This window comes from Sorex araneus, chromosome 3 (assembly GCF_027595985.1).
Source record: "Sorex araneus isolate mSorAra2 chromosome 3, mSorAra2.pri, whole genome shotgun sequence".
Lineage (NCBI taxonomy): Eukaryota > Metazoa > Chordata > Mammalia > Eulipotyphla > Soricidae > Sorex > Sorex araneus.
Genome location: NC_073304.1, coordinates 171192125 through 171219120, shown reverse-complemented (window position 1 = coordinate 171219120; position 26996 = coordinate 171192125). Strand labels below are relative to the sequence as shown.

Here is a 26996-nt window from a genome sequence, read left to right as displayed (position 1 = left end):
GGCCAGGCGCCCCAGAGCATCCCTGAAATGCCTACCAGCGCCGTCCAGGAGCAGCCTTCCGCTCCCCGGGGCAAGGCAGGGTCCAGCCTAAGGGCTCTGAGGACCTTTCTCCCCGGGGTGGTGGTATTTTGGGGAGCGGATGTGAACTTCCTTGAGGGGGTGAGGTGTAAGATCCCAGCATCCTGCTCTGTCGCCCCACCACATGCTCCATCCTTCAAATGTGGGGGGAGGAAGTGGGCAGGCCGGAGGCCCCAGGAGGACAGACAAGGGAGAGCCGGGATGGGGGGTGGGGCAGAGCACACGGGACAGGAGGGGGTTTCACAGCGAGGCGAGAGTCAGGAGCCCAGCCTGTCCTCGTGCCCAAAGACTGACCAGAGGGTCCGACGACCCCCGCCCCAACCCCGGGCAGGCAGCCTCTGGCCCCCGCCCATCCCGCTCCCCAGCACCCAGCTCTGCTCCCCCTCCCACTTTCCGGCGGGGGGCTGGGCTGGGAAAGGCTCGGGGACCGAGCGGGGCTTCCGGAGAGCCCTGGGGTCCGCCCCGCGCCCGCGGCCTGAGCATTTATGGAAATGTTTGGGCTGGTGCTCGGCCCGCCCCCCGGGGCCCAGCCGGGGCGCGCACACGGGCTCGGGCGCTGGGTGGGAGCCGGGCGGAGGTGCTCCCAGGGGGAGGGGGAGCTGAGCCCTGGGCAGTGCGCTGGGGGCGAGGCGGAGGTCCCGGCCCCCAGCCCCCCTTCCTCTGGGCTGCAGGGTCCCGAGCGCCGGCCGGCCGGGCTCTGCACACCCACATCCTCTTCCCCGCGCCGAGACCAGAGGCCACAGCTCCCCGGGGACGCGCTGGAATGCCGGGGGCCTGGGAACGGCGGGCCGTGGGAATCCCAGCGCAGCCCCCCGCCCCGAGACCCCAGCGCCTCCCCAGCCCCCGGCCGGCGCGAGCGACCCCGGCGTCCCCGGGGCCGGCGGTGACGGAGGCGGCTCCCCCCGGGGGCGCCCGCATAAGCCGCCCATTGTCCGGCCCCGCCCGGGCGCACAATGGGGCCTTTTGCCGCGGCTCGGGCCGGGGCTGGACACCAACTCAATGGCGGTTTCTCCGAGTTTAAAAATAGCCCCCTCTCCCCCCCTCCAGGTCGCCTCCTCTCCCGGGGCTTCCGGGGCGCCCGCCCTCCGGCCGCACCCCTTCCCTCCGGCCCTGCTCAGGTGCGGGCCCCATGAGTCAACGTCCAGCAGCACCGGGGCTGCGTCCGCCCAGCCGGCCCTGGCCCCCCGTCTTCCACCCAGCCCACCCCTTATCCGGTTTCCTGAGCCACCACAGCCCAGCTTCCTCGCCCCTGTTTTCCTCTCTGTCCCCACAGACTCCGCCCTCCTGACCCTCATCCTGGAAACGCGCTCCGGTGCCCCCCAACCCGAGGCCTGGTGTCTCCTTGGGGGCCCGACGGGGCTTTCCTGGCTTCCTTAATCGCCGGGATTGCTGCCCCCCCCAGCTCCTGCAGCTGCAAGCAAGTCTTTATCAGCTTCCTTCCGCGCAGCCCACATCATCCTGGTCAAGGCCAGAGGGGTGGGTGGGCAGCTGTGGGGCTCTAGCAACTTCCCGGTCCCCTGTGCAGTCTACTGTGCATCTTCGTTTGAGGGGCTACTCCCAGTGCAGTGCTCTGGGTCTGCTCCCGACAGTGCTCGGTAAACCGTGTGGTACCAAGGATTGAACTAGGCCCTTTGAGCCACACCCCTGTACCCCCAGTCTGGGATTTTTTTTGTTGTTGTTTTTTGGTGTTCTTTTTTTTCTTTTTGGTCCACACCTGGCCATGCACAGAGGTCACTCCTGACTCTGCACTCAGGAATCACCCCTGGCGGTGCTCAGGGGGACCATATGGGATGCTGGGAATTGAACCCGGTTCAGCCGCATGCAAGGCAAACGCCCTACCCGCTGTGCTATTGCTCCAGCCCATTGGTTTGTTTTTTTTAACCACAGGATGTCCATGTCTTGCCTTGTACGCTGACCCACCTGTCCTGAGATGGTGGCCGGGGGCTGCCTCAGTCTCCCCACTTGTGCTCAACTCTGTGCCAGGTGGACAGGGAGGGCACCCAGCCCTGTAGTGTCTGAGCTGCCTGTGGGCCAGGGCTGCAGCAAAGCAGTGACCTTAGTGGTCCCGCCCCGGTGGCCTCCATATTCGAGGGGTGTGGCCCGCCCCCTCCACTGGGCCCTGGTGCAGGTGAGGCAGAAGCAGTGGCCTCAGGCCTCTCTGTACTCTTGCTATTCCCAGGTTCTTCAATATTTCCAAGAATGAAAATTTGAATAATAAAGATGCTCAGACTCAGGGTTGCTAGAAAAGTTTATTGGAAAGCAGAAAAGAAAAGGAGCTGCCCACGTTGGGAGGAGCTTAGTATGGGACTGAGTTAAGGTAAGGGAGTTTTGTGCAGCCAGTTTTAAGGGCTCCTGGCACCCCTTTTTGGTTGGCAAATGCTTACAAAAAGTGCCCGAAAATTACAGTGGTGTTCAGCTGTCTAAATCTCTCTGGACATTTTTGCCCCTTAGCCTAGTCTCCCGGTTGGTCTAGGCTCCGGGTCAGAGTCTTAAGGTCCTGAAAATCTGACCACTGGGGCGGGTAGGACTTTGGGAATGAAATGTGTCAGGTCAGGGGAGAGGAGGACGCAAGGGGGAACCATGACTTCTTCCTCACTGGCAAGGGCACACAAATCTCGCAGGCCTAACTGCCAATTAGCTCAGTTTCCCCATCAGCTAGCTCCAGGATTGCTCATTATCTTAGTTCCAGTTTCCCTGTCAGCCTCGAGTCCAGGCCAGAATTTTATGTTCTTGGGGGTGGAACCTGTGTCAGGTTGATGGGGGGAGAGATAGAACGTCTGGAGAGAAGCAGCTCTGCCTTTCTCTCTCACTGGCAAGGGGGAAACTGAGGCTTCCTCCTTCCAGGGCTCTGGCAGATGCCCTCTTCCCCTCTGCTGCAGCTGACCCTGGGCCGCTGTCCAGTCCACTTGCACCCAGCGCCCTGTGGTTGTCTCTGCCTGGCCCTCTGGTTTCTAGCTCCTGTTGGGAGCTCTCCAGGGACGGGTCCCTCAGCTGAGACTCCCAAAGTGCTCCCCTCCAGGGGGTGCCCTGAGTGCACCTGCCCTGGACCTCCAGGGTCCATTTCCTGGAGGTGCCCAGAGAGCAGGAGGGGGCGGTTTCTGGAAGGATCATCCTGGGTGTGGGGTGCAGCGGTCACCCGGTGCTGCTCCTCTGTCCCCTTCACTGCAGAGGCTGCACCCCGCCCCCACCCCTGGCTTCACAGTCCGGGCGGAAGAATCCAGAACTGCCTGTCCTTGGTGGTTGCTGGCGGTGGCTGCAGGTCGGGGAGCGAAGAGCGGCAGAATGATTAGTTAATGGTGTTAAGTGCAGGGGAGCAGCCGGCTGGCGGGGAGGAGGCCAGGCTAGGGGCAGACAGCAGCCTGCAGCCGCCTCCCCGCCGCCCCAGGCCAGGCCTGCCTGACACTCGCTGGCCTCCACCCCCAGTCCTCCTGGCCTGTGGGCAGTTTCTGGCAAACTGACGCAGAGAGAGGAGGGGGCAGCCGGCCTGGCCTGCAGGGCAGCTGTGGTCTGTGTCTCTGCGTCATGTCACGCGCGTCCCGGATCCACTAAGTCACCTGCCTCTGACACCCTGCGGCCGCACCCTGCCCCACCCCCATGGGCCGGGTGGCTGTGTGCCCCTTTCCCCGGGTAGAGTCTCTGTGGGGCAAAGTCCCCACCTACCCCCCACCCCCCAGTCTCAGTTCAAGTGCTGGAGGCCCCAATTCCCAGAATTGTGAGGGTGGGGTGCCCCATCTTCTGGGAAGCACAGCCCAGCTAGGACAGAGCCTCCAGGCAGATGTGTCCCACTCTACGCCACCCCCACCCCAGACTTCTGAGCCCCCCAGGGGGGTGGGGAGCAAAGGAGACTCTGGGGGTAAGTGGCCCCCAACACTCGGGAAGTGCAACAGGTTTTTAGGGCACCTTTGAACTCCCTCCCTTGTCTTCCTTTGGGTGTAGAAACTGAATCCCAGCTTGGAGTTCCAGCGGTTGGGTGCAGGATTCTCCAGGCCTGGATTCCCAGGGGCCCAAACTTCTTTGGCCAACCCCGGCCAAACAGCTTCTCAAAACGGCAAAAAAATTTATTCAGCGCGGGGCTGGAGCGATAGTACCGTGAGGAGGGTCTTTGCCTGACCATCCGCGACATCCCAGAGGGTCCCCTGAGCCCCCCACAGGAGTGGCTTCTGAGCACAGAGTCAGGAGTAACCCCTGAGCACCGCCGGGTGTGGCCCCAAAACAAAAGAAATTACTCAGCGTTCCCCTGGAAATCCAAGCGAACAACTTGTCTGGGGTGGGGGTGGCGTAGAGTGAGACACATCTGCCTGGAGGCTCTGTCCTAGCTGGGCTGTGCTTCCCAGAAGATGGGGCACCCCACCCTCAAGAAAGCGCCCCGCGATTGCAGCGCGGCCCGTGGCTGGGGTACGGGCCACTTCGGGGCGCGCGGTCCTCTCCTCTGCCCGGGTACCTCCCCCGGCGAGGCGGCCCCGGGTGCTTGCCAGGGCGGCGAGGCTGGAGCGCGGCCAAGCCGGCGGCCGCCGCAGTGGAGCGATCAGGCTGGGCAGCGCCCGCCCGCGCCGGGCCCCAGTTCTCGGGGGACAGGGAGGGCAGGGGTCCCGGGGAGCTCTGCGGAGGGTGGAGCAGGCAGGGAGGGGCGCCCCGCTCCCCCGGACCCCAGAGGCGGAACCGCCAGGCCCGGGGTGAGGTGGGGTGAGTGCGGCCCTTTTTGACCCGGCCCGGCTCTGGTCATCGGGGCCGGCCCTGAGACACCTGTCACGCCCCGCGCCCGGGGTGGGGGTGCGGGTGGGGGACGCGGGCCCCCCGGGGCGCGGCGCGCAGGGCGCTGAGCTGGGCTCTGCGGCGCCGGGTCCGCCCCAGGGCTGCGGGGCGGGGGCGGGGGGCTGCGCGGGGCGGGGCGGGGCGCCCGGGCCCCCTCCCCCGCCCCCCTGACGTCAGCCCCCGGCCGCGCGAGGCTCCCTCACTCGGCTCGGGCGCTCGCACGGGGAACATGGGGCGCCCGGGGTTGGCCTGCGCGCTGCTGCTCGCCCTGTGCTGCTGCCGCTGCCGCCGCGCTGCGGGTGAGTGGATGCGCCCCGGGCCGGGCCCGCGCCCATCGCCCGCGCCCCGCGCCCCCGCCCCGCATTCCGCGCCCCTGCCCCAGCGCCCCATGCCCGCGCCCCGCATCCCGTATCCCGCGCCCTGCATGCCGCATCCCACGCCCCCGTCCCGCGCCCCCGTCCCGCGCCCCGCGCCCCTCGCTCGCTCGGAGCGCGCCGGCAACTCTCCGCGGCCACTTCTCAGCCCTGCGTCCCCGGGACCCCGAGCGGGAAGGGGTGGGGCCGAGCGTCTGGGGCGCCGGGGAGCGTCGCTCTCCAGGTACCGCGGAGACGGGGCGCGCGGCTGGGGCGCATCACCACGCCCCGGGTTCCGCGCCTGCCTGTTGCTGGAAAAGGCAGTTTTCCTCGCTGCAGGGCCCCCCTTTCCTGTCAGCACCCCCCACCGCCCTCTCTTTCCGCGGGCTTAGAGCCAGGCTGGAGGTGAGCGTGCGGCGCTGGCACTGCTGGGAGTTGGCACGGATTGGGGGACCGTGTGGGTCGCCGCGCGCCCCCCCTCCACGCCGCCCGGGCATGGGACCACAGGTGGTCAAGACGAGGAATCCAGAAGTCCCGGCGGAAGCGCCCCGACTTGGGACACCTTCCGGCAAGGGCGTCCCTTGGAGGGGGGGGAGAGACCCCCGCATCTCCAGCCTTTCCTTCTGCGACGGCCTCGCCGCTCTGGGCCGCTGCCCTTGTATGGCCCGCAGCGGAGCCCGTGTTGCTCTTGGCCCGCTGCCCCGTCGCAGCCGCTGTCCGCTGTCGGGCTGCGGAAGGGGAGGGCGAGGCAGTACCAGCTCCTGGCCTCCTGCCCAGCCCGCCGCGTCCCTGGGGTACCCCCCAGGCGGCTGCCTGCCCAGCTGACTTTATTTCGGGGGGAAAGGGCTGCAGGGCACAGGCAGCTGCCGGCCCAGCCTCTCCCTACCCATTCTCCTCTCATGGTTGGGGAAACCAAGTCAGGGGTCTGCAGCTGGGAGCAGGGTCCCAGACCCCTCCACCTACCCTGCCCCCACCCGGCCTCATCTGGCGGTGGCCCTGGAGGCACCCCCGGCACCCCAGAGTCCAGTCAGATGGTGCCTGATGACATCAGCCCTCAGGCCGGGCAGCCACTGGCACCGCTGACGTCACTGCTGCCCACCGCCTGGCCCTTGCCCTGACCTCTGGGGACTCACAAGTCCCCAGAAGTGGGGGGTGTCTTCTGAGTATGGGGGTGTGTGGGCCTGTTTAGGGAGGGGAAGGGGGAGTTGCTGGCTCTGGATTGGCCCACTGGGTCTCGGGGGTCTGGGGGTGTTTTGCAGGGGGCAGAGGGTAGAGTAGTGAAGCCTTCCCCTGGGTGTGGGTCACAAAGGGGCCTGTGTGCCCCGCTGGCACATGCCTCGCATTCCCACGCGCTGAGCTCAGAGGCGAGGAGGGCGCCGGGAGGATAGGGGCTTCCTCTGGGCCCACAGCCATGGCCCCCGCCAAGCCACCAGGGAGGGCCCCGGGTCCCTGGAACGGGTGGGGGGGAGCCAGGAGCAGGCAGGGGTGACCCTCTAAAGTCTGGGACGGCCACAGCAGCAGTTGGGGGAGCCGGTGTCCGAGCTGACCATGATGGGGGCCCCTCTCCTGCTCCCAGGTGTGCCCGGAGAGGCGGCGGTGCCCGAGCCGGAGCTGGTGGAGGCGGAGGTGGGCAGCACGGCCCTGCTGCTGTGCGGCCCCTCGCACGCCCCCGGCAACACCAGCCACGCTGACTGGTTCTCCGTGAGTGTCCGGGCTGCGGCGGGCGGCAGGCGGGGGGCCCTGCTCCACCGTCCCTCACCTCCTGTCCCCCTGTAGGTCCACAAGGAGAAGCAGACGCCCATCTTCCGGGTGCGCCAGGGCCAGGGCCAGAGCGAGCCCGGCGAGTACCAGCACCGGCTCAGCCTGCAGGGCAGGGGCGCCGCGCTGGTCCTGAGCCACGTCACGCCGCATGACGAGCGCGTGTTTCTGTGTCAGGGCAGGCGCCCCCGCTCCCAGGAGCACCGCATCCAGCTGCGGGTGTACAGTGAGTGCCCGGGCGGGCAGCAGGGAGCCTCAGGGCAGTCGGGCCACCTCCTCGGGCGGCCGGGCCATCGCCTCCTCTCTCCCCTGCAGAAGCCCCCGAGGAGCCCAGCATCCAGGTCAATGACGTGGGCATTTCCATCAACAGTGAGGAGCCTGAGGAGGTGAGCAGGGGGGCCGGGAAGGAAGTGGGGAGGGGGGGCAGGCGGAATTGCGGGGACTCAGCCCTGCCCTCCCTCCCCAGGTGGCCACCTGTGTGGGCAGGAACGGGTACCCTGTGCCCCAAGTTGTCTGGTATAAGAACGGCCATCCCCTGAAGGAGGAGAAGAACCGTGAGTGACCGCTGGCCCTCTGGCAGCTCCACACCCGCTGGCAGAGGGTTTCACTGGACTTCTCTGTGGGGAGGGCAAAGGTTTTGGGGTGTTTGGGGGTGACCAATGCAGTGCTTGGGAGGGGACCCTGGAGTCTGAATGAAACTGCGCTCCAGCCCTTTGAGTCTCTCCCTGGCCCCTCTTTGACTTTTAATTTTGGGGGGAGCACACCCGTCTGTGCTCAGGGCTCACTCTTGGCTCTGCACTCACGGATCACTCTGGCAGGGCTTGGGGTACCGTGTGGGGTGCTGGGGATCTGACCTGAGTCAGCTGCATGCAAGGCAAGCGTCTTAATCCCTGTACTATCTTTCAGGTCCCTATTTGCCTTTTTGGGGGGCGTTGCTTAAGTTTTGTTTTGTTTGGGAGCCACACCTGCTGTTGCATGGGAGGGTTACTCTTGGCTCTGAACTCATACGGGGGACCATCTAGGGTGCCAGGGATCGAACCTGAGTTGGCAGCATGCAAGGCAAGCACCTTACCCTCTGTACTATCGCTCCCGCCCCACCTGTTTGACTTTTTTTAAAAAGTGCACAACAAGATCCTGATTTTCCTAAGAGTTAAACTGCACAGAGAAATGAAGAGGAAGACTGGAGAGATAGAATAGTGGAACAGGCTTGCCTTGACTGCGGAGGGCCAGGGTTCAAATCCCCAGCACCGCATCTGGTCCCTCCCCCCCAGCATCTCCAAGATCCCTAAGCTCAGAGCCAGGAGGGAGGAGGAAGCCCTGAGCACAGCTGGGTGTGGACTGGTGCGCCCCTCCCCCACTCCCGGAAAAAAATGGTCTAGACGGAGGCTTCCTGCTCTGGACACCTCCTGACATACACCCTGATGAGTGTATGGAGGACTTGGAGCCTGTTTCTATTACAGGAACCCCCCACTCACTGGCTGAAGGCTAAGTGTTCTATTTCTCAATGATTTGGTAACTTATTTTACGGGTCTGGGAACATTGTCACCCTTTTTTTTTTTAATATGGAAAAATTTTGAGTGTTCCCAGACCCTCAAAATATAACACACCAATTCATGCCAACTGGAACGTTGTGCTCTTGGGTTTTGGGGAAGGAAACTGGTACTTACCCACATAGGTAAGTTTATTAAGGAATAGATATCGGTTTAAAATTTTGGTGTGAGGCTGGAGCAATAGCACAGCGGCTAGGGCGTTTTCCTTGCACATGGTCAACCCAGGTTCGATTCCCAGCATCCCATATGGTCCCCTGAGCACCGTCAGGGGTAAGAGTGCAGAGCCAGGAGTAACCCCTGTGCATCGCCAGGTGTGACCCAAAAAGAAAAAAAAGTTTGGTGTATGGGAGATCCAGAGAGATAGTTCAGGGGTAAAGGGGTTTGCCTTGCATGTGACCAACCCTGGGTCAGTCCCTGGCACCACAACCATAGGCTTCCCTCAGCATTGCTATGTGTGACCCCAAATCAAAATTACTCTGTAAAATTTTTTGATGATGATTATTTTTGTGGGGCAAAAGATTGAAGCCAGAGCCTCCCTCCCACATATGAGGTGTATGTGCTACTCTTTTTTTTTTTCCGCTTTTTGGGTCACACCCGGCGATGCACAGGGGTTACTTACTCCTGGCTCATGCACTCAGGAATTACCCTGGCGGTGTGCGGGGGACCATATGGGATGCTGGGAATCAAACCTGGGTAAGCTGCGTGCAAGGCAAACGCCCTACCCGCTGTGCTGTCGCTCCAGCCCCAGTATGTGCTACTCTTGAACCATGTCCCTGGTGCATTTTATGCGGCAAGTAGTACTATACCCGGCAGTGCATGGTGCTTGGGGGACCTTGTGGTACCAGGGATGGAACCCCCAGCAAAGCCTGCTCTCAGCTCCGTCAGCATTTCTTTGGTCGCTTTCTTTGTGTTTTCATTTTGTGTTTCTTTGTGTTTCATTTTGTCTTTTGTTTTGTGTTTTCATTTCAAATAAGGGCACCCTGAGACCTCTGGGGCACAGGATGCCTGGAATCAGCCCGCTGGGCCCCTCCCCCTGCGCCCTGTTTGGTCCCCACTGAGACCCAGGGTTCTCCAGCTGGGCAGCCCCTCCTGCACCCGGGCATCAGCTGTAGACAGTGTGGGTGGTCGTGGAGGGGGTTGTGGCTATGGAGAGGAGTGGAGAGGCCAGGGGTGCATCCTGGGCCCAGCCCCCCACTAAGACCACTGTTGGGGATGAAAACCCGGGGTGTCCGTAGAGTAGATCTGCCAGTGTCCAGGTCCATGCTCGGCCTGTGGCCAGCTGTGTCTGCCCTCCTGCTGCCCACACACAGCGTCCTGCAGTCCGAGTGGGGGGCCAGGGAGGTGAGGCAGGGATCGGGGAGGGAGGCCCAGGTTTCCATTCCCAGCGGCACAACCAGCCAACCAACCAACACCACACTTCTGTGCTGGTTGTTTTTTTTTCTTTCTTCTTTTGGGTCACACGCACACACAGGGGTCACTCCTGGCTCTGCACTCAGGAATTACTCCTGGTGGTGCTTGGGGGACCATATGGGATGCTGGGAATCGAACATCGAACTGGGTCTGCCGCATGCAAGGCAAACACCCTCCCCAATGTACTATTGCTCCAGCCTTGTGCTGTTTTTTAAAAGTAATTAAAAGATTTTTTTTATTGAATCACTGTGAGACAGTTACAAAGTTGTTGATGACTGGGTTTCAGTCATTACAATGTTCCAACACCCATCACTTCAGTGCACTCTTTTTTGTTTTGTTTTGTTTTTGGGTCACACCTGGTGATGCACAAGGTTTACTCCTGGCTCATGCACTTAGGAATTACTGCTGGCCAGTGCTCAGGGGACCATATGGGATGCTGGGAATTGAACCCGGGTCGGCCTTGTGCAAGGCAAACCCCCTACCCTCTGAACTATCGCTCCAGCCCCCACCAGTGCACATTTTCCACCATCAATGTACCCAGTTTCCTTCCCGCCACCCCTGCCCCAGCCTGGCACCATTCTCTCTCTCCCTCCCCTCTCTCTTCTCTTTGTTTCTCTCTCTGTCCCCCCCTACTCTTTTTCGGACATCACTGCTGGCAGTACAGGTGCTGAAGGTTATCCTGTTTGTCCCTTTACCTCCTTTCAGCTCTCAGCTCTTGGGTGCTGATTTCCGACTCTCAGTCATCACAAACTTCTGTGCTTTTGTCCGGGCCCACCGGGGAGTGTTGGCCTTGCATGCCTGAGGTCCTGACTTCCATCCCCGGCGCCCAGACAGAGAACCCATGGGCCACAGGGTGGCCCTTGCAGGGCTGAGTGGCTGTCCCTCCTGTTGCAGGGGTGCACGTGCAGTCCTCCCAGGTGGCCGAGTCCAGCGGTCTGTACACACTGCGCAGCGTCCTGAAGGCCCGGCTGGGGAAGGAGGACCGTGATGCGCGCTTCTACTGCGAGCTGAGCTACCGCATGCCCAACGGGTACCGCATGAAAGAGTCCAAGGAGGTCATGGTGCCCGTCTTCTGTGAGTCCCAGCCCAGCCCCGGGGGAGGGGAGGTCCTGGCGGCAATGCCTGCACGCCAGGCGCCGGCGGGGAGGCAGTTCCCGGTCTGAGAGACGCCCCCTGGCCCGAGCAGACCCAGCAGAGAAAGTGTGGCTGGAAGTGGAGCCCGAGGGGCTGCTGAAGGAAGGGGACCGAGTGCAGATCCGGTGTGTGGCCGACGGCAACCCCCAGCCGCACTTCAGCATCAGTTGGAAGGTGCGGAGCAGGAGCGGGGGCAGGCGGGGTGCAGGCGGGAGGCTCAGCGGGTTCACAGTGGATTCGCACGCAGAACCTCAGCACCGCAGAGATGGAGGAGCAGTCGACGGAGGACAACGGGGTCCTGGTGCTAGAGCCCGCACAGAGGGAGCACAGTGGGCTCTATCAGTGCCAGGGCCTGGACCTGGAGACCACAGACTCGCTGCAGAGTGACCCCCAGGAGCTACTGGTCAACTGTAAGCAGCGGGACAGTGGGGTTGCTGGGGCGGGGGGGCATATGCCCTTCCTCATGCCCCTGCTGACCCCATGCGTGTCCCTAGATGTATCTGATGTCCACGTGGGCCCCCCGGCTCCTGTGAGCGAGGAGGGCGGCAGCCTCAACCTGAGCTGCGAGGCCGAGAGTAACCAGGCCCTGGAGTTCCGGTGGCTCCGAGAGAAGGTACTGAGGGGTTGCTGGGCGGCGGGGCTTCCGGGGGTGGAGATTGGGGGCTGACGTCCTGTCCCTTCTCCCACCCCCCAGACAGGCCAGGTGCTGGTGGAGGGGCCTGTGCTCCAGCTCCATCACCTGAATCGAGAGGCCGGGGGCGGCTACCGCTGTGTGGCCTCGGCGCCCAGCGTCCCCGGCCTGAACGGCACCCGCTTGGTCAACGTGACTGTTTCCGGTGAGGCTCCAAGTCACACCCAGTGGCCCCTGCAAGTGGCAGGGTTCTGGCTTTTTGAAGACGAAGACCCTGCTGGTGGTGGTGGGGGGGGCTATGGGGGGCAGGTTGTGGGGATGCTGCTCACCAGCCCCCCTGCTCCCCCAGGCTCCCCGTGGATGGCGTGGAAGGAGATGAGAATGCGGGTGAAGGAGAACGCGGCCCTAAACCTGTCCTGCGAGGCATGGGGACATCCCCGGCCCAATATCTCCTGGACCGTGGAGGGCCTGGTGCGTGCCTGCTCGTAGCCACCCCTCCCGCTGGGCGCCCGACCCCTGGCTCCCCGCCGCCACCTGACCTGCACCTCCTTCCCTGTAGGTCAGTGAAGCCGACCAAGGTCCCCAGAGCGTGGTGAGCACCCTGAGTGTCCTCGTGACCCCGGAGCTGCTGGAGACGGGCGTGGAGTGTGTGGCGGCCAATGCCCTAGGCCAGAACTCCACTGTCATTTTCCTGGAGCTGGGTAGGGGCCATGCTGCGCGGGTCTGGCAGGGTGCGCCAGGGGTTAGGAGGGCCCTGCCCGGGGCTGTTTCTAACCCCCTTCTCCATTGCTGATCCTCCCTTTCGCCAGCCACCAACACAACCCCAGACTTCATCCCGGCCACTGCTGGTCCCCATGCCAGAGCCAACAGCACGTCCCCAGGTGAGTTGGGCCTGAGACCCGAAGCCTCCTGCCCTCCCCCGGGGTCGGGGCAGGGGGACGGTGGTGGATGCGGCCTGGCGTGGGGAGTGACTCGGTATCTCTGTGGGACAGAGAAGAAGCTGACGCCACCGCCCGAGAGCAAGGGTGTGGTCATCGTGGCGGTGACCGTGTGCGTGCTGGTGCTGGCTGTGCTGGGGGCCACGCTCTATTACTGCTACAAGAAGGGCCGGCTGCCGTGCGGGCGCTCGGGCAAGCAGGAGATGTAAGCACGGCCCCCTCGCCCGCCCGCTCTCCCGCTCTGCCCACTTCCATTGGCCACACTGTCCCCCCCGGCCCGGCCCGTTTCCTGCTCTGAGTGGCCCTCCGAGCCCTTCAGCCGGCCCAGGGCCTTCCCAGCGGCCCCTTGGGCGGCCCGGCCCTCCCCCCGAGTTGCCAACCTCTTGCCTCCCTCCCTCCTCCCAGCACGCTGCCCCCGCCTCGTAAGAGTGAATTTGTAGTTGAAGTTAAGTCAGATAAGCTCCCCGAAGAGATGGGCCTCCTGCAGGGCGGCAGCCAAGACAAGAGGGCTCCAGGAGACCAGGTAGGAGGTGGTTTGGGGGGCCAGGGACCGACCCAGCTCCAGGGAACAACGGGGGCTGCTGGGCCTCGTGGCCCCCAACATTCACCGTGTGGGGAGAGCGGGCACTGGGCAGGGGGAGCCCCTGGAGAGGAGGCGGCTCCCAAGGCGGAGCGAAGGCCCTATCCCAGTACCCTTCCCTCCTGCGTGGTGCCTGGGGAGGGGTCGGGCCCTGGTCTCCCCTCCCTGCCCCCCACCCTTCATGTTCATCATCAGCTTTTGCTCCAGTCAGCACCTCTCGCCTCCCAGAGCTGGTTTCTGTCGCAACCAACTTCCCCTCTCGCCCTGGTTTTTAGGGAGAGAAATACATCGATCTGAAGCACTAGCGGAGGACTTCAGGGATCGATGTGCCCTTCGCTGCCTGGAACATTTCTGCTCCCCGCTTCCCGCACTCAGGCTGGCCGCCAAGCCAAACACTGGTCCAGGGAAGCTTCAGCTCCTGCCCGAGGCCCCTCCCGGGCACCAGCCCTCCACGTCTCAGGTTCCTGCGTGAAGCTGCAGAACACATGTCCCCAGGGCCGGCTCACGGAAGCCTGGGGGACTCGGTCGGGTAGCCCCTTCGGTAGCAGCAGCTGCCCTGCCTCTGGGGACACTCCTTTCTCAGGACCAAAGCCAGGAACTGGGGTCATCCCTGAGAAGTCGCTGTCCCATCAGAGGACGCTCGAAGGCTCTAGGCCAGACAGGGTCACCGAGCCCCGCCTTCTCCTGGGTCCGGGTCCACCGCCCAAGACCATATTAAGACTGACAGGTGGTGGGGGGGAGGCAGGGGACAGAGGCCGGGACTCTCCTTCCTGGGATTAAGGCTCTTGTCATAGCAGCCGGAAATTCTACAAGCTGGCCTGGCCTGCACCATGGCACACAGGCCCAGTGGCGGTGTGGTACCCAGGGGAGTGTTATCTGTATGTATGTGTGTGTATATATGATGGTGTTAGGTTGTGTAAATTGTTTCCTTTTTATATATATATATTATATATATATAAATGAAAAATAAAGCTTACTGTCCCAGATATCCTATGTGGTTATTTTTCTTTTGGGGTTATACCTGGCCAAGCTGGCAGTGCCAGGGTTGGCACCTGGGCCTCTGCATGCAGACCCTGTGCGCAGTCTGGCGACTGACCCCTGGCCCCTTTTTCTCTGTGGTCGTGCTGGGGATGCAACTCAGGGTCAATCCACACAAACACTGCCACAGAGCCACCACCCCAGGGCCGCCACAGTAGGAACTGGACTCATGCAAAGGAAGCAAAGCCTGGTGAGGTTAGGACGGAGGTTTGGGGCACCCACCTCGGTGCAGAGTGGAGCAGGGGTGTGGAGAAGGGGGTGTCGGGCAGCCGACCCTGCAGGCACCAACAACATCACCCCCAGCAAGAAGCAGCAAGAATCCCAGTCAGCTACAACAAAAGAACTTTATTTAAAAATATTTTTTTTACAGACGGGTGCTTGAAAAAGCTCTTTAGTTAACTGTGTATGGAAATGAAAAAAATTAATAAATAACATTAGTATAACAGACCTCTAAAACATTAATACATCGGCAAAACAAAATGGACTTCAAATGAAAATGGATCTTAAAGCTCTGCTTCTCTGTAAGAATATTTACCTTCTGTTTTTTTTTCTCCTTTACAGGTGAGGATGATTAAATACTGCTAATATAAATTTTTTTATATTAATGACACATTTTTTAAAATAGTCCACAAAAATCTCATCTAAGCTTTTGTTTTATTTTTAACACTGATATACAAATCGGGACTGTTCACTCTGGAGAAAGCAGCATGTTCTCTCCAGCCCCACCCAGGCCAAGAATGTCCAAATCCTGTAGAAGGAGGACTTGAAAGAAAATGGATTCTAGCTCCCAATTCTACTTACAGGCAGGGATGAACTGAGAAAAGAAAAGATTTAAATAAAACTCCTTTACACAAGGAAATGTTTTCTTTTTTTTTTGCCGAGATGCACCATAGCCCCATGCTGAGCCAGGGTTGGAGTCTCGCTACCCTGCCGGGAGCACGAGCCACTTAATGCTTAAGTCAAGAAACAAGAAACAGGCAGGTCTGCAGAGAGGCGAGAGGTCCAGGCGAGAGTGGGATCGAGGCAAAATAGACCCCTCACCCCCACCCCCGAATCCTTCCTATACTTCTCCACGCGCTTGGGACATGAACGGGACCGGAGGCCAGGAGAGGGGTGCTGGGAAGCCTGAAACATTCTGCCTCTGCTGGAGACACAGCCTCCCCCCAAAAACCAGCAAGATGGGCAAGACTGCAGCCCGTGCTGCAGCAAGTGCGCAGTGGCGCTGACCTGCTCTCGGGACCCTCTGGACCTGCTCCCCTGGACGCTGGGGGCTCCTGACATGCAAGGTGGAGGAACAGAGACTCTGCTATTTCCATATTAAGTCTGAAATGCAGCCTGGGATACAGTGCTGCCTTAGAAAGGCACAAAATGTTTGGCTTTTTTTTTTTTCAGTGTGCTAAAAATTGTTTTGTTTTGAATGAAAGAAAAGATATATAAGGTTAAAAGTCCCAAGTTGCCAGGGCCAGCAGCAAATGGTGGAGGCCCCTCAAAGCCGCCCTGCCCGACCCAGCCCCGTTTCACAGCAGGTCAAGGCCACGATGCTGGAGGCCGGGCAGTGTGAATCAGGAGGCAGCCCGGTGCCCAGGACACTGCGCCCGCAGCTGCTGCGCCCGGAGAGAATGTGGTGGGAAGCAGCCGAGGCCAAGGGGGCCCAGGACAGGTTGCTGGGTGGGGGCGCAGGAGGCGCTCTCTCTACCTGCCCATTTTCGGACAGCCAGGGGTGACCCTCAGCCATCCCAGGATCAGAGGTAGGTCAGAAGGGGGAAATGCCACCTTGGCACATGAACCCTGGCAGGAGTGCCAGGCTTGGGCCCACAGCTCGGCCCCACCCCAGGGCCTGGGCAGAGGTGGCACAATGCCTGTGGGGTTGCACTCAGCAAGGGTTGAGCAACACTGCCCTGGCCTCCTCGGGATCAGGGAGGCAGGAGAAGTGGAGAGAGGCGTGGGGAAGGTGCTGTCACGCGGTGGCTGGAACTGAGACCATGGGGCACGACACGCAGTGGGGTACACTCAGGTGTGGGGGTCAGATGTACGTGCATGCGCGCTGCATGCGGCTCAGGCTGTTCGTCAGCAGCTGGCCCTTGGGCAAGAGTTTCCATCTGACAGTGCACAGGTCCCCACCCACCCCTTGTGCTACTTTCGGGAATCCAGATACTCTGGCACTCACCCCGCTCTGAGCTTCAGTCTGCTTGGGGGCCATCCCCAGATACCCTCAGGGGGCCGCGTGCTGCCAGGAAAGGAAGCCGGACCCCCTGCATGCAGGGCCCATGCTCTGGCCCCTCAAGCTGTCTCTCCGGCCCGGGGACTCCCAACCCGACTTCCTAGAACACAGGGAAGGCACGTGGTACTCTGGCTCTCTGTCCTCTCGATTTTAGAGCCTAGACTAATGGCGCCAACACTGACCCCGACCCCAGGCCCTTCTCATAGCCTCAGTGTAGAGCTTTGGAATGCAGGTTCCTTCTGTGTGGAGCCAGTGACTCCAGGAGCTGAAATACCTGAACAACAAGATAGGCGCTAGGATGAGCTATGGAAGGTCAAAAGTTTCAGGCATCGAGATGCAGTCTTCAAAAACATGACAAAGCAAGGAGCTGAGTCTCGGAGTGCAGCGTCCGCAGCTGGCCAGGGAGGGCGAACGGCGCTGGGGGAGGTGCTCCCAGCACCCGGGTTCCCCTGCAGTTGCCACATCCTGGCCAAGGCTGTCCAAGGGAGCCAGGCAGGCGGGCAGGGGCTGGGGGGGGGTGAGTTCTGCCAATTTAAAAATGTAACTATGGTATGCACAGTAAAACTATTTTAAAATGAAAGAAAAGGGGAGCTTCGGCAGCAGACACCCCACATCTCAGTAAGATGGCACAAGGGTGTGTGGGCCCAGAGAAAGACGAGGCCACTGTGTGGGGGGCAGAGGCAAGAGCAGCTCTCCAGAAAACACACGAGAACCCTGACAAGATGAGAGAGGGCGATGGCCAATGCCATCACAGCAGAACATCGAGATCCAGAGCCAGAGACGGGCCCTGAGGGTGGTGAGGGACAGAGAAATGAGCGGCAGCCGGAATTCAGTGACGCCTAACCTCACCCTGCAGCCCTGCCTCACCCACTCCCCAGGGAGCTGCCAGTGTGGCCAGCAGAGGCCAGCAGAGCCCAGTGCTCATGGGGCAGTTCTGCTGCCCACACCACCTCCTCCAAGCATCCAGCGGCTGCAGCTGTGTGTGGTGCTCGTTGCTGGGCCAGGCCTGCCCATGCAGCTCCGTTTCCTGTCCCAGCTCCCCTTCTCCGCCTGAACCCAGGGACACCTGCCCGCACCCCACGGACTGCCCCCTCCTCGGTCGCATTTGTTTCTTGTAACCGAAGGATTCCAACCTTAACTCTCGACATGGAGTCTGTGCTAGGCAAAGAATAGTCCAGGAACTGTCCCCAGAAGGCTGTCAGAGTCAGGGACACTCACGCGGCGGCGGGAAGGATGACCCCGAGTCAGGAGACTCTGGACTGAAGTGGTGGCGCTTGGGGGTGCAGGAGAGTCACAGCCCGCCAGGGCCTCTCGGAGCTGCTAAGCGGAAGGGGAGGCTGGACTTTCTGAGAACTGACCCAGGTCACTGTTCCTGTCCGGCTCCCAGAAACCAGGTTGAAGATCAGGCTCCAAAGACAGGCGCCACCCCTGACCCCCACTTCCAGCCCTTCTCAGACACAGAACTGCCGGGAACCAAGCCCTAAATGTAAGGGAGATGGTGACAGGTCCCCAAAGGCTGGGACTTCTCAGCAGGGGGATTAGGACAAGCAGCTGGATGAAAAGATGAAGAAGGGGAACCATGGGCTGCCCTACGCCTCAGTTACTGGCCAGTGTGCCTTCAGGCCACCAAACAAAACCCAGAAAACAAAACTGGTGAGTACTGCTGAGACACTGATGAAACAAAACATCCCAGATGATAAAGCTAGAGAATAATTAAAGGCTAGAGTCTTGAAGAGGTCTGAACCAGGACAACTAAGGAGACACCCGCCCACAGAATAGAGCTGTGAACAAAACGGCGCTATCTTCCGGGAAGGGCCACTTTAGGGTCAAATGTGAATACTTGAGGGCTCAGGCCCACAGCCCCGAGTCAGTGCCAGCCCCTCATGTCACTGCATGGGGGCCAGGACATGGCGCACACTCAGGCACACGGGAAACACCCAAACACTGGCCTCCACCGACACAGCGCCCCACGGACAGGACTCACTGCAGAGCCAGAGAGGCCAAGGCAAGATGGAGCTCTGAGGTTGTGGGAAGGTGCCCCTTTGATGGTCATGCTGTGAGGGAGGGGTGTCCTGCAGTGACCCCACTGCTGCACACAGAGGTCTGCAGCTTGTTTGTGTTGTCTGAGGGGGGCTCGGGAGCTGGTCCTTACTTTGTAAGCAAATGTAAAAAATTTCATGTTTGAAATAAATACTTTAAGTATAAGAAGAACATCTATCTCCCTTTCACAAATACTTTTATTTTGTGGAATGGGGGGAGGGGTTTGAGCCACAGCCAGTGTTGTTCAGAAATCACTGTTAGCAGAGAGAGTTTGGGGACCATCTGGGGTGCCAGAGATCGAGCCAGGGGTAGCCCTGTGCAAGGCAAGCACCTTAGCCGCTGTACTATTGCTCCAGCCCTCGACTACTTTTTTTGGTTTCTTTTGGCTTTTGGTGATGCGCAGGGCTGATTCCTGGCTCTGCACTTAGGAATTACTCCCGGTGGTGCTCAAGGGACCATATGGGATGCGAGAGATAGAACCTGGGTTGGCTGCCGTACCCCCTGTATTATTGCTCTGGTGCCTTCCCCACACCCAAATACTTCTGATCCTCAAACAACAATTCTAATAGTGTGAATCCAGTCCCGAGCCCCAATGGTGAGAATCACCCAAGACAAGGAAGCAGAGATGGGCAGACATGAGGCAGGTTGGGAGAGGGTGCAGGGGACAGAAACTGACCCACACCCATGACCCGGCTACTCAGATAATACTAACACTGGTGCAGGAAGGGCATGCGCCCTACATGCCCTCACCTGTTTTCACTGGAAAGACTGTGGGGGGCAACAGAGCAGGTAGTGTGGGCACCCAGACTGCAAGGCACGAGGCTGGGCAAAGGAGCCTGCAGTCTCTCAGAAAGCGTTGCACACAGGGGCCGGAGCGATAGCACACGGGTAGGGCGTTTGCCTTGCACGCGGCCGACCCGGGTTCGATCCCTGGCATCCCATATGGTCCCCAAGCACCGCCAGGAGTAATTCCTGAGTGCAAAGCCAGGAGTAACCCCTGAGCATCGCTGGGTGTGACCCAAAAAGCCAAAAAAAAAGAAAAGAAAGCGTTGCACACAGTGAAGGACTAGACCTCACCTCTGTCCCATGTGCATGAAAGCGAGGGAGGAACTTGAATGGGCTGGGGAAAGAGCGGCTTCAGAACAGTCAGTTAAACCAAAGAATTAAAAATTGCCATTCTGGGAAATGTGCACTGGTGAAGGGACAGGTGCTGGAACATGACTGAAACCCAATCATGAACAACGTTGTAACTGTGTATCTCAACGGTGATTTAATTTAAAAAAAAGAAAAATCGCCATTCAAGTAATGATTATTACCGCCTCAGAGGAAAATTTAAGAAATAAGTTTGAAGGGGCTGGAGTAAAGTTAAGAGTGTTTGCTTTGCATGAGGCCATCCGGGTTCCATACCTGGCACCCCAGAAGGTCCCTGAGCCTGCGGGGAGTGATCTCTAAGTGCAGAGCCAGGAGGAGGCCCTGAACACTAATTGATGTAGCTCAAAACCAAAAACCAAATTTTCTGGAGATTTTAAAACAAGGCAATGGCAACTTGTCCTGAGGTTCCCCTGGCGAGAACCTCCAGTGTCCTCAGCACGTCCAGAGAACTGAGTTATCACCATGAATGTTGGCAGACACATGTCTCCAACTCATGACCACGTCAATCCGCGGGGCCCACGTTGCACACCAGGAGCTGGTTCCCAGGTCACCGCTGCCCCCAAGGTTGGGGACGACAGAGGGGAAGGTTGGCCCTTGTGGGTGTCTACGCAGAAAAGGTCAAATCCCTGAAGACATGGGCCTAGCCGCATGGGAGGATGCAGAAGTGGACTTGGTCCCTGGAGGAGGAGTGAGGGAAGACCAGTGCGGAGTGGAGAGACAGGAGGACAGGCCTTCTCCCAGTTATCTGGACTGTCCACATCGAAACAAAGCACAGCACTCAATGGCTGTAATGTGACAGTAGCTGTGGCTTTTAGGAGACAGTGTTCGTATACCATCGTGCCCCCCCGCCCCCACTCTGCCCCCTATTCAGGAGCTCCCCACATGGGTAAAGAACCTACTAGACAAGAACAGGCCGACAAGGCCTAAACTGCCAGCTCAGAAGGTCAATGGCTTGGAGCAAGAGGATGAAAGAACTACATTGAGGATGACATGAATGGGAAAAAGAGCCTGGATAGTTCTGGCCCAAAGCTGACAGTCTAGGAGAGAACAGTCTTTGCAGAGGACTTTGTCTGGCTCGAAAGGGAAAACATGGAGATTCTGGGATGGGCAGGAGTCACCCGCAACAGGCAGAGCACAGGCTCCCAGGGCAGGAAGCAAGCAAGATTAAGACAGAGGCTACCTGAGCCCGAGGGTCACCCAGCGGCGCCTCTGGGACTGACCCTGGCATTCCACTCCGAGTACTGAGCCCTCTCCTTGGGCCCACAGTGGTCCCAAGCACCAGGCCCACCCCAGCTCAGTTCCTGAGTGTCCAAAAGTCATTCAGGTCATGGATGACACCTCAGTCCTAGGGACACAGCCCTAAGATGGGAGAAGCGTGCAGGAGAGGCCGCGTCCCCAGAGCCACAGGACAACACCAGTCGCTGGTGGCACCATGTAGGAAAGGGATCAGTATCAGCAAAATGGTATACCCCAACCCCAACTCACTCCTTCAAGGGCAAAGAGAATCATTTCTGCAACAAGCTGCTCTAGTTCAAAGGGTGATGTCCAAATAAACTGTAATTCATTTGCTGGGGAGAAGAGCCATTCTGAATATACTATGATCTCTTTGTGCAGTATTTATGTAACAAAGGAAAGAGCAAAGGAACAGTACTTCTTCAAAAAGCTTCATGGCAGACAGGTCAGAAAGCCACACTGGAAACCCATGTTCCCCCCCCGGCCCTGGAGCAGACAGGTCCTGACTTAGATCAGCTCCCACCCGGGCCCACGGCAACTGCTCCCGCAGACTGTGCTCTGCAGAGGGCTGGAATGCACCGGAGGCCTCTATCGTAGATCAGCCAAGTCATCAGAATGAAGAGCTCTTGTCCGAGCAGATTCAATGTCCTGGAGAAATGGTACTTTGGAGTGACCAGTGTTAGCTGCTGGCATCGAACAGCACTGCCAGGATAGAGCAATGGGATGCTCCCCCACCCTTCGAACATTCAAATCCGCATTCCCACGCAAGAGAGAATGGCCGAGAAGGCACTCGGCATCAGTAAGGCTGGTCCTGGCTGGTCAGAGACTGGAGAGGCGGGAGGAGGGCAGAGGGGCAGGGGAGCAGGAGGGGATCCTAAGAGCACAAGACAAGCTCTGTGCGCAAGAATCCAAGCAAAGGGGAGTGTTTTGGCCGTGACAGGTGCACTAGGGTGGGTGTGATACCACAGTAGACGAAGTCTTGAGAAGATTCCTTCTGAGACCTCTTGTGCTGACTCCCTGCCCGGGATCAACACAGACAGCAGGTTAATCTTAGAATCACAGGACACGCACAACCACAGACAGACATACACGCACGCACGCACAATCACTTCTTTAACCCAGGAAAATCTTAAGTATTCAATTAGAATTTAGAGCACAAAACCTCTCCCACTGCTTTCTGGACGGTTCCCCAGGTAAGCTACTATTTAATAAAAATCCACACTCTAAGTGGGGACGGAAGGGCACCTTCCAATGTACTCCCAAAACAAGTAAGATCTGCAAACATATTAGCTGCTCCATTTCATTCCTCCGCCTTGAAATCCTGGAACCACAGGACCCCACAGACTGGTCGCGACCCCACTGTGCTGTCTCCAGAGGAGCCTCTGCCTGTGAGGTGCCACCGAGTGAGTGAGAGCTCAGCTCAGGGTCCTCTAAAGCTGCAGCGAGGCAAGGTGCTAGGTGGCCACATGAGCAGGAGAAGAAATCGAAACAAACTCCCGCAGGATATTTTTGGCCATCTCGATGTTGTTGTGGGCAATGACCAACGCTTTCTGAATGTCCTGGTAGGAATAGCCCTGACTCATGAGGTTCTCGATCTCACTGGAGAGGTGTGGCGAGGCGGCGGCAGCAGTAGCACCCCCTTGCTGACAGCTCCCCGCTTTCCGTTCAGAGTTGATTCTCCGCGGGAATGGTTTGGGAGGTCGCTCCGGAACTTGGGAACCCTCAGTGAAGTCTGAAAGAGATAGAGAAGACTTGCCAATCTGGGAGAGAAATTCAGCTCTGGTCAGTCCCTGAGCGCGTAGTACCCGGACTCACAGTCACAGGCGGACATCATAGATGTAAGGAGCCTGGAAACTGGCACTGTGTGCCCATCCTCCCAGTGGAGTAACCTTCCACACGTCCCTGGCACCTGCCCTGGCATCACACTGCGCACTCGGCACGGTATGGGCTCACGCACATTACTGCCTGGACTACTGTTATAACTGTGGAGGGGGTGGACAAGACTCCAAACTTCTCCTCTTACCAGGAAGCAGACAGAACGAGGGCTCTGCTGCCATAAGAGAGCTTTATAGGAGGCGGGCCTGCCTGGCAGCTGGGTGCCGGGTATCTCTTTCACCAGCTGTCCCAAGGCCGACTTTAGATTCCAAGTGACAGAGCCATAGCGGCTGCCCTCCCAGGCAGCCACAGGTGCAGGTCCGCTGCCAGGCCAACTGGTGTGTGCATGCGCTGTGCCACTGGGATAGGGCCTGCTAGTCAGGAAGCTGGGGGCAACGGGGCTTAAGGACCCCCAATTTCTATGTCAAGCAAGATTCAACAATGCCTGAATACAGCTCAACTTCCTCAAGACTTGGGCTCTGCTTTCCTCTCCTGCCACCATCTGCTCAACTACTCTCCTCCCTTCCTCCACAGCCAGTCACTGTCTCCCCTTAAATCCTGAGCCAGAGAACACAGCAGCACAAAGGTGGGCTTGCCTGGGGACTCACGTGCGGGACTGCCATCTAGAGACAACCAGCCAAAGGCAGAGCTGGCGTTGGAGATGTCTGAGAGCGTGCGGCGTGCCAGCGCTGCCGGGACGGGCGGCTTCGGCACATCGTACCCATCATCCTCGTTTTCCGACTCCTCGGGGCCTGCGCTGGCCTGGGCTGCAGCCAGAGTTCCGTCCCCTGGAAAGAAGGTGTTGGCGTGACTCGTAACACTTCACACTCGGCCTGCTGCGGGAGTGTGGCAGCTGTGTGTCCCCGGGCACACAGAACACGACAGTTTTGGTTCTGAACACTATGCGAGGCCCAAGAGCAGAGGAAAAAAGAATGAACGTCTCCTCACTATACAGCTTTTGCTCATGAATATGATAAGAAATGCCCCTTGCCAAGGCCACATCTGTCAAAGGTTCAAGTGCCATTTGTATCATTCATTCAACATTAAAAACATATATTCTACAGTTTATTAATGCACTAATACCACCTTTTTTTTTTTTTTTTTTGCTTTTTGGGTCACACGGGGCAATGCACAGGGGTCCTTCCTGGCTCATGCACTCAGGAATTACCCCTGGCGGTGCTCAGGGGACCATATGGGATGCTGGGATTCAAACCCGGGTCGGCCACGTGCAAGGCAAACGTCCTACCCGCTGTGCTATTGCTCCAGCCCCAACACTAATACCACCTTTATACAATGCAATAAAATTACTGAAGGAACATCCTGATTAAGTGTCATGTGTGAAATGAAATTAAACCCAATAAATAAAAAGTTAATCAAACAATATCAACTGATTAAACAGAGGTGGTTGGGCCTTGGGGTATCCATGCCTCCTGACTCTCAGGGGTGGTATGAGGGCTACACCAATGCTGGGAAGGAGGCTTGGAAGCATGTGGTGATGGGGAAGAAGGTCAGGGCCTCCAATACGCATGGCACGCTCGCTCACGGTACAAGTATTCCTAGCCTTCATTCAACATTTTTATCTGCATTTAACCCGGGAAGATCAGCCAACAAAAAGCTCTGTGTGTGAAGCCTTCTTGAACTTTCACCCTGGTGAGTGAGTTAGCATGGGAACTGGGTACTCGCCACCCACACACAAAAGAATTTCACCAATGCTAAAAAGCAATGGAAATGACGGGAGCAGTGCGCACTCCAAGCCCATACATCACAAATGTGTCCAGGCCCTAGAAGGATGGAAAAGGATAAAAGGAACTGTGTGAACAGGAAATAAGAGGAGTTTTACTGTCCATGGGTCAAAGATATTTTTTGGGAAAACAACAACAACAACAACAAACATCAAATAATCTACTTAGATCAAACTAATTCACTAATTCACTAATTCAAAGTCTACAGCCTTATTTTATTTTTCTTCTTGGGTCACACCCGGCAATGCACAGGGGTCACTCCTGGCTCTGTACTCAGGAACTACCCCTGGCGGTGCTCAGGGGACCATATGGGATGCTGGGAATCGAACCCAGGCCGGCCGTGTGCAAGGCAAATGCCCTACCCGCTGTGCTATCGCTCCAGCCCCCTACAGCCTTATTTCTAAGGCACACAACAGTTCTGAAAGCAGTAAAATGGCTACTCACCCAAGGTGCTACTCTCTGGGGCGCCAGGCACAGCCTGGGACTGAATATTATACATGGCTTCGTATGTGCAGCTATCTGCCTGTTGGTCACCATCACCCGTGCTGCAACAGGAGGAAAGTGACATCATGATGAAATCAAACTGTTATCAACACTCCATACTTAATTCTATCAAGATAACGCACGTTCCTCTGTCATGAACATCCTGGCTCTTAAGCAGCCTGGGTTTTTAAGATTACTGTGATGCTGATGACACCCGAGTGGAACTGCGTGTACCTACATGAGGGTCACACAGTCAGGACAGATTCATCCGTGGGCTGTGATTTCAGTGGGTCAGGAGGTGAATGGGGTCCACCTAATTCTGGAAAAGGGTTGTTGGGACATTACCATGAACTCTGGGTTGGCTCCAAAGGCCGTTTCAGCTCTGGCTTCGGCAGCCCCACGGGCCTCGAGGAAGGAGTCATATACTCTGTGTCCTCCTCACTCTCACCCTGCTCCCCAGACGGCAGCTTTGGTACAGGAAGAGGTCTGCAAGAGAAAGAAGTTTTGTTTTTTTTGGCCATAGTCACTGGTGCTATTCCTAGTTCAGTGCCTGGGGACAGCTCCTCGGGGTGCTGGGAAACACAGGCCAGGAACTGACCTAGGCCCATCACCCCCGGTGGTGCCTGGGGACCATATGTGCTGAGCTGGGGATAGAACTAGGATCAGCCAGCTTCAAGGCAGGTACCTTAACCCCTGTAGTATCTCTTGGAACCCCATTAAAAAAAAAATCCAGAAAACTTCCAAGTACGAAATAAGTGATTTTCAAACAGAACACCATTCTGATATGACATGGTAGCACAGAAGGACACCACTGAAGAAACAACTGCTTCCCAGCCAAGACAGGTATGGCTAGAATACACCGTGGAACCTGTTCCGTTTCCATGGGCCAAAAGTGCAGCTCTTCTGTCTCAGATGCACCGCATGTACCGGGGTCTTCTGAAAGGGAGTATACCAACTTATTCTTCACTGGGCACATGCCAGCCACAGTGTGGTTTTCTCCCATTTGCCAGGAATGTACAGCAAGTAAGGAGTTGATGAAATGCCTTGGAGTCACACCAGACCTTTGGACTCCGGTCCTGGGGCATTAGAGCTGTTGGTCCCTCTGAACACAACTCAGCAGGAAAGCTGTAACAAAACTGGTCTTGCCACCCACCAATGAAACTGAATGCAAAGATAAAAAGAACCCAATCTTGAGGCTGGAGAGAGAGTACAGCGGCACTTGGATCACACATGGCCAAGCCAGTTTTGATCTCTGACACTCCATTATGGTCCCCTGAGCCATACAAGGAGTGATCCTTAAGTGTGGAGCCAGGAGTAAGCCCTGAGCACCACTGAGTAGAATCCACTAAGTGTGGCTCTCCCCCACCTCAACCAAAACAAACAAGAGCCCAGCCCATAATATAGAAAGCAGCATTTGTGGGAGGTAAGTGGATGAGTGCTTCCTCTACTCCCCACCCTAAACACTCTACAAAGGAACACCTATTTGCATTCAATATTTACTTCGCCTAAATGTAAAAGCACTAGCAGCTTACTAAAGACAAAGAAAAAAAAAAAACCTAAGTTTTTGTATACTCAAGGCTTACTCCTGGCTCTTGGCTCATAAGTACTACTGGCAGTACCTGAGTTTGATCCCAGGTCGGCTCAACCCTCTGTATTGTCTCGCCAGCCCTGAAACACAAGATTTTGAACCAGAACTACAACATGCCTAAAGTCAACTCTATCTCAGTGTCTCACAGATTCCAGGCAGTAGACTCCAACCCCTCCTTCGGTCTACCCCAGCAGGTCTGTTCTTAACTACCTGCCACACTGAGATTAAGCTCTAATGCTTTGCAATCAACTGAAAATACCTGATAACCATTCTAGTAGTTTATATGATGACAGGCTGAGATGTTCAGTAAGGGCTGAGGAAATGCCTAAGGAATCAGAAATGTGTGCTTTACTTGTGAGAGGCCCCCTGACATCACATGCCCCCCACTGTACTATCTCTGGCCCCTGTACTAGATATTTTCATTTTTATTATTTTCTGGC

General features: G+C 58.1%; 2 protein-coding genes across 5 annotated transcripts in view; one reads left to right on the top strand and one right to left on the bottom strand.

Moving 5' to 3' along the window:
• Positions 1-4888: 4888 nt before the first annotated feature.
• On the top strand, positions 4889-14170 carry MCAM (melanoma cell adhesion molecule). Of its 2 annotated transcripts, XM_055129845.1 has the most exons (16): positions 4902-5129; positions 6760-6884; positions 6960-7167; positions 7257-7327; positions 7408-7495; positions 10796-10975; positions 11088-11209; positions 11283-11445; positions 11530-11648; positions 11730-11871; positions 12016-12137; positions 12226-12367; positions 12476-12547; positions 12659-12809; positions 13010-13127; positions 13460-14170. In XM_055129845.1, the coding sequence occupies exons 1-16, from the start codon at positions 5060-5062 to the stop codon at positions 13487-13489; spliced, it is 1923 nt and encodes a 640-aa protein (XP_054985820.1). In that variant the 5' UTR covers positions 4902-5059; the 3' UTR covers positions 13490-14170. The 2 variants fall into 2 exon arrangements, with proteins under 2 accessions (XP_054985821.1, XP_054985820.1); XM_055129846.1 differs by lacking the exon at positions 13010-13127 and having other exon boundaries at positions 4889-5129.
• A 377-nt stretch (positions 14171-14547) lies between these two features.
• Positions 14548-26996, bottom strand: part of CBL (Cbl proto-oncogene) — a 74976-nt gene continuing 62527 nt past the window's right edge. For 2 of the 3 annotated variants that reach the window (XM_055129842.1, XM_055129844.1), the window contains 4 exons: positions 25314-25454; positions 24930-25030; positions 23340-23531; positions 14548-22600 (listed from right to left, as the gene is read on the bottom strand). In XM_055129842.1, coding sequence (XP_054985817.1) covers positions 22323-22600; positions 23340-23531; positions 24930-25030; positions 25314-25454 — 712 coding nt within the window. In that variant the 3' untranslated portion in view covers positions 14548-22322. The remainder of the gene's footprint in view (positions 22601-23339; positions 23532-24929; positions 25031-25313; positions 25455-26996) is intronic. The other variant, XM_055129843.1, reaches the window with a different exon arrangement.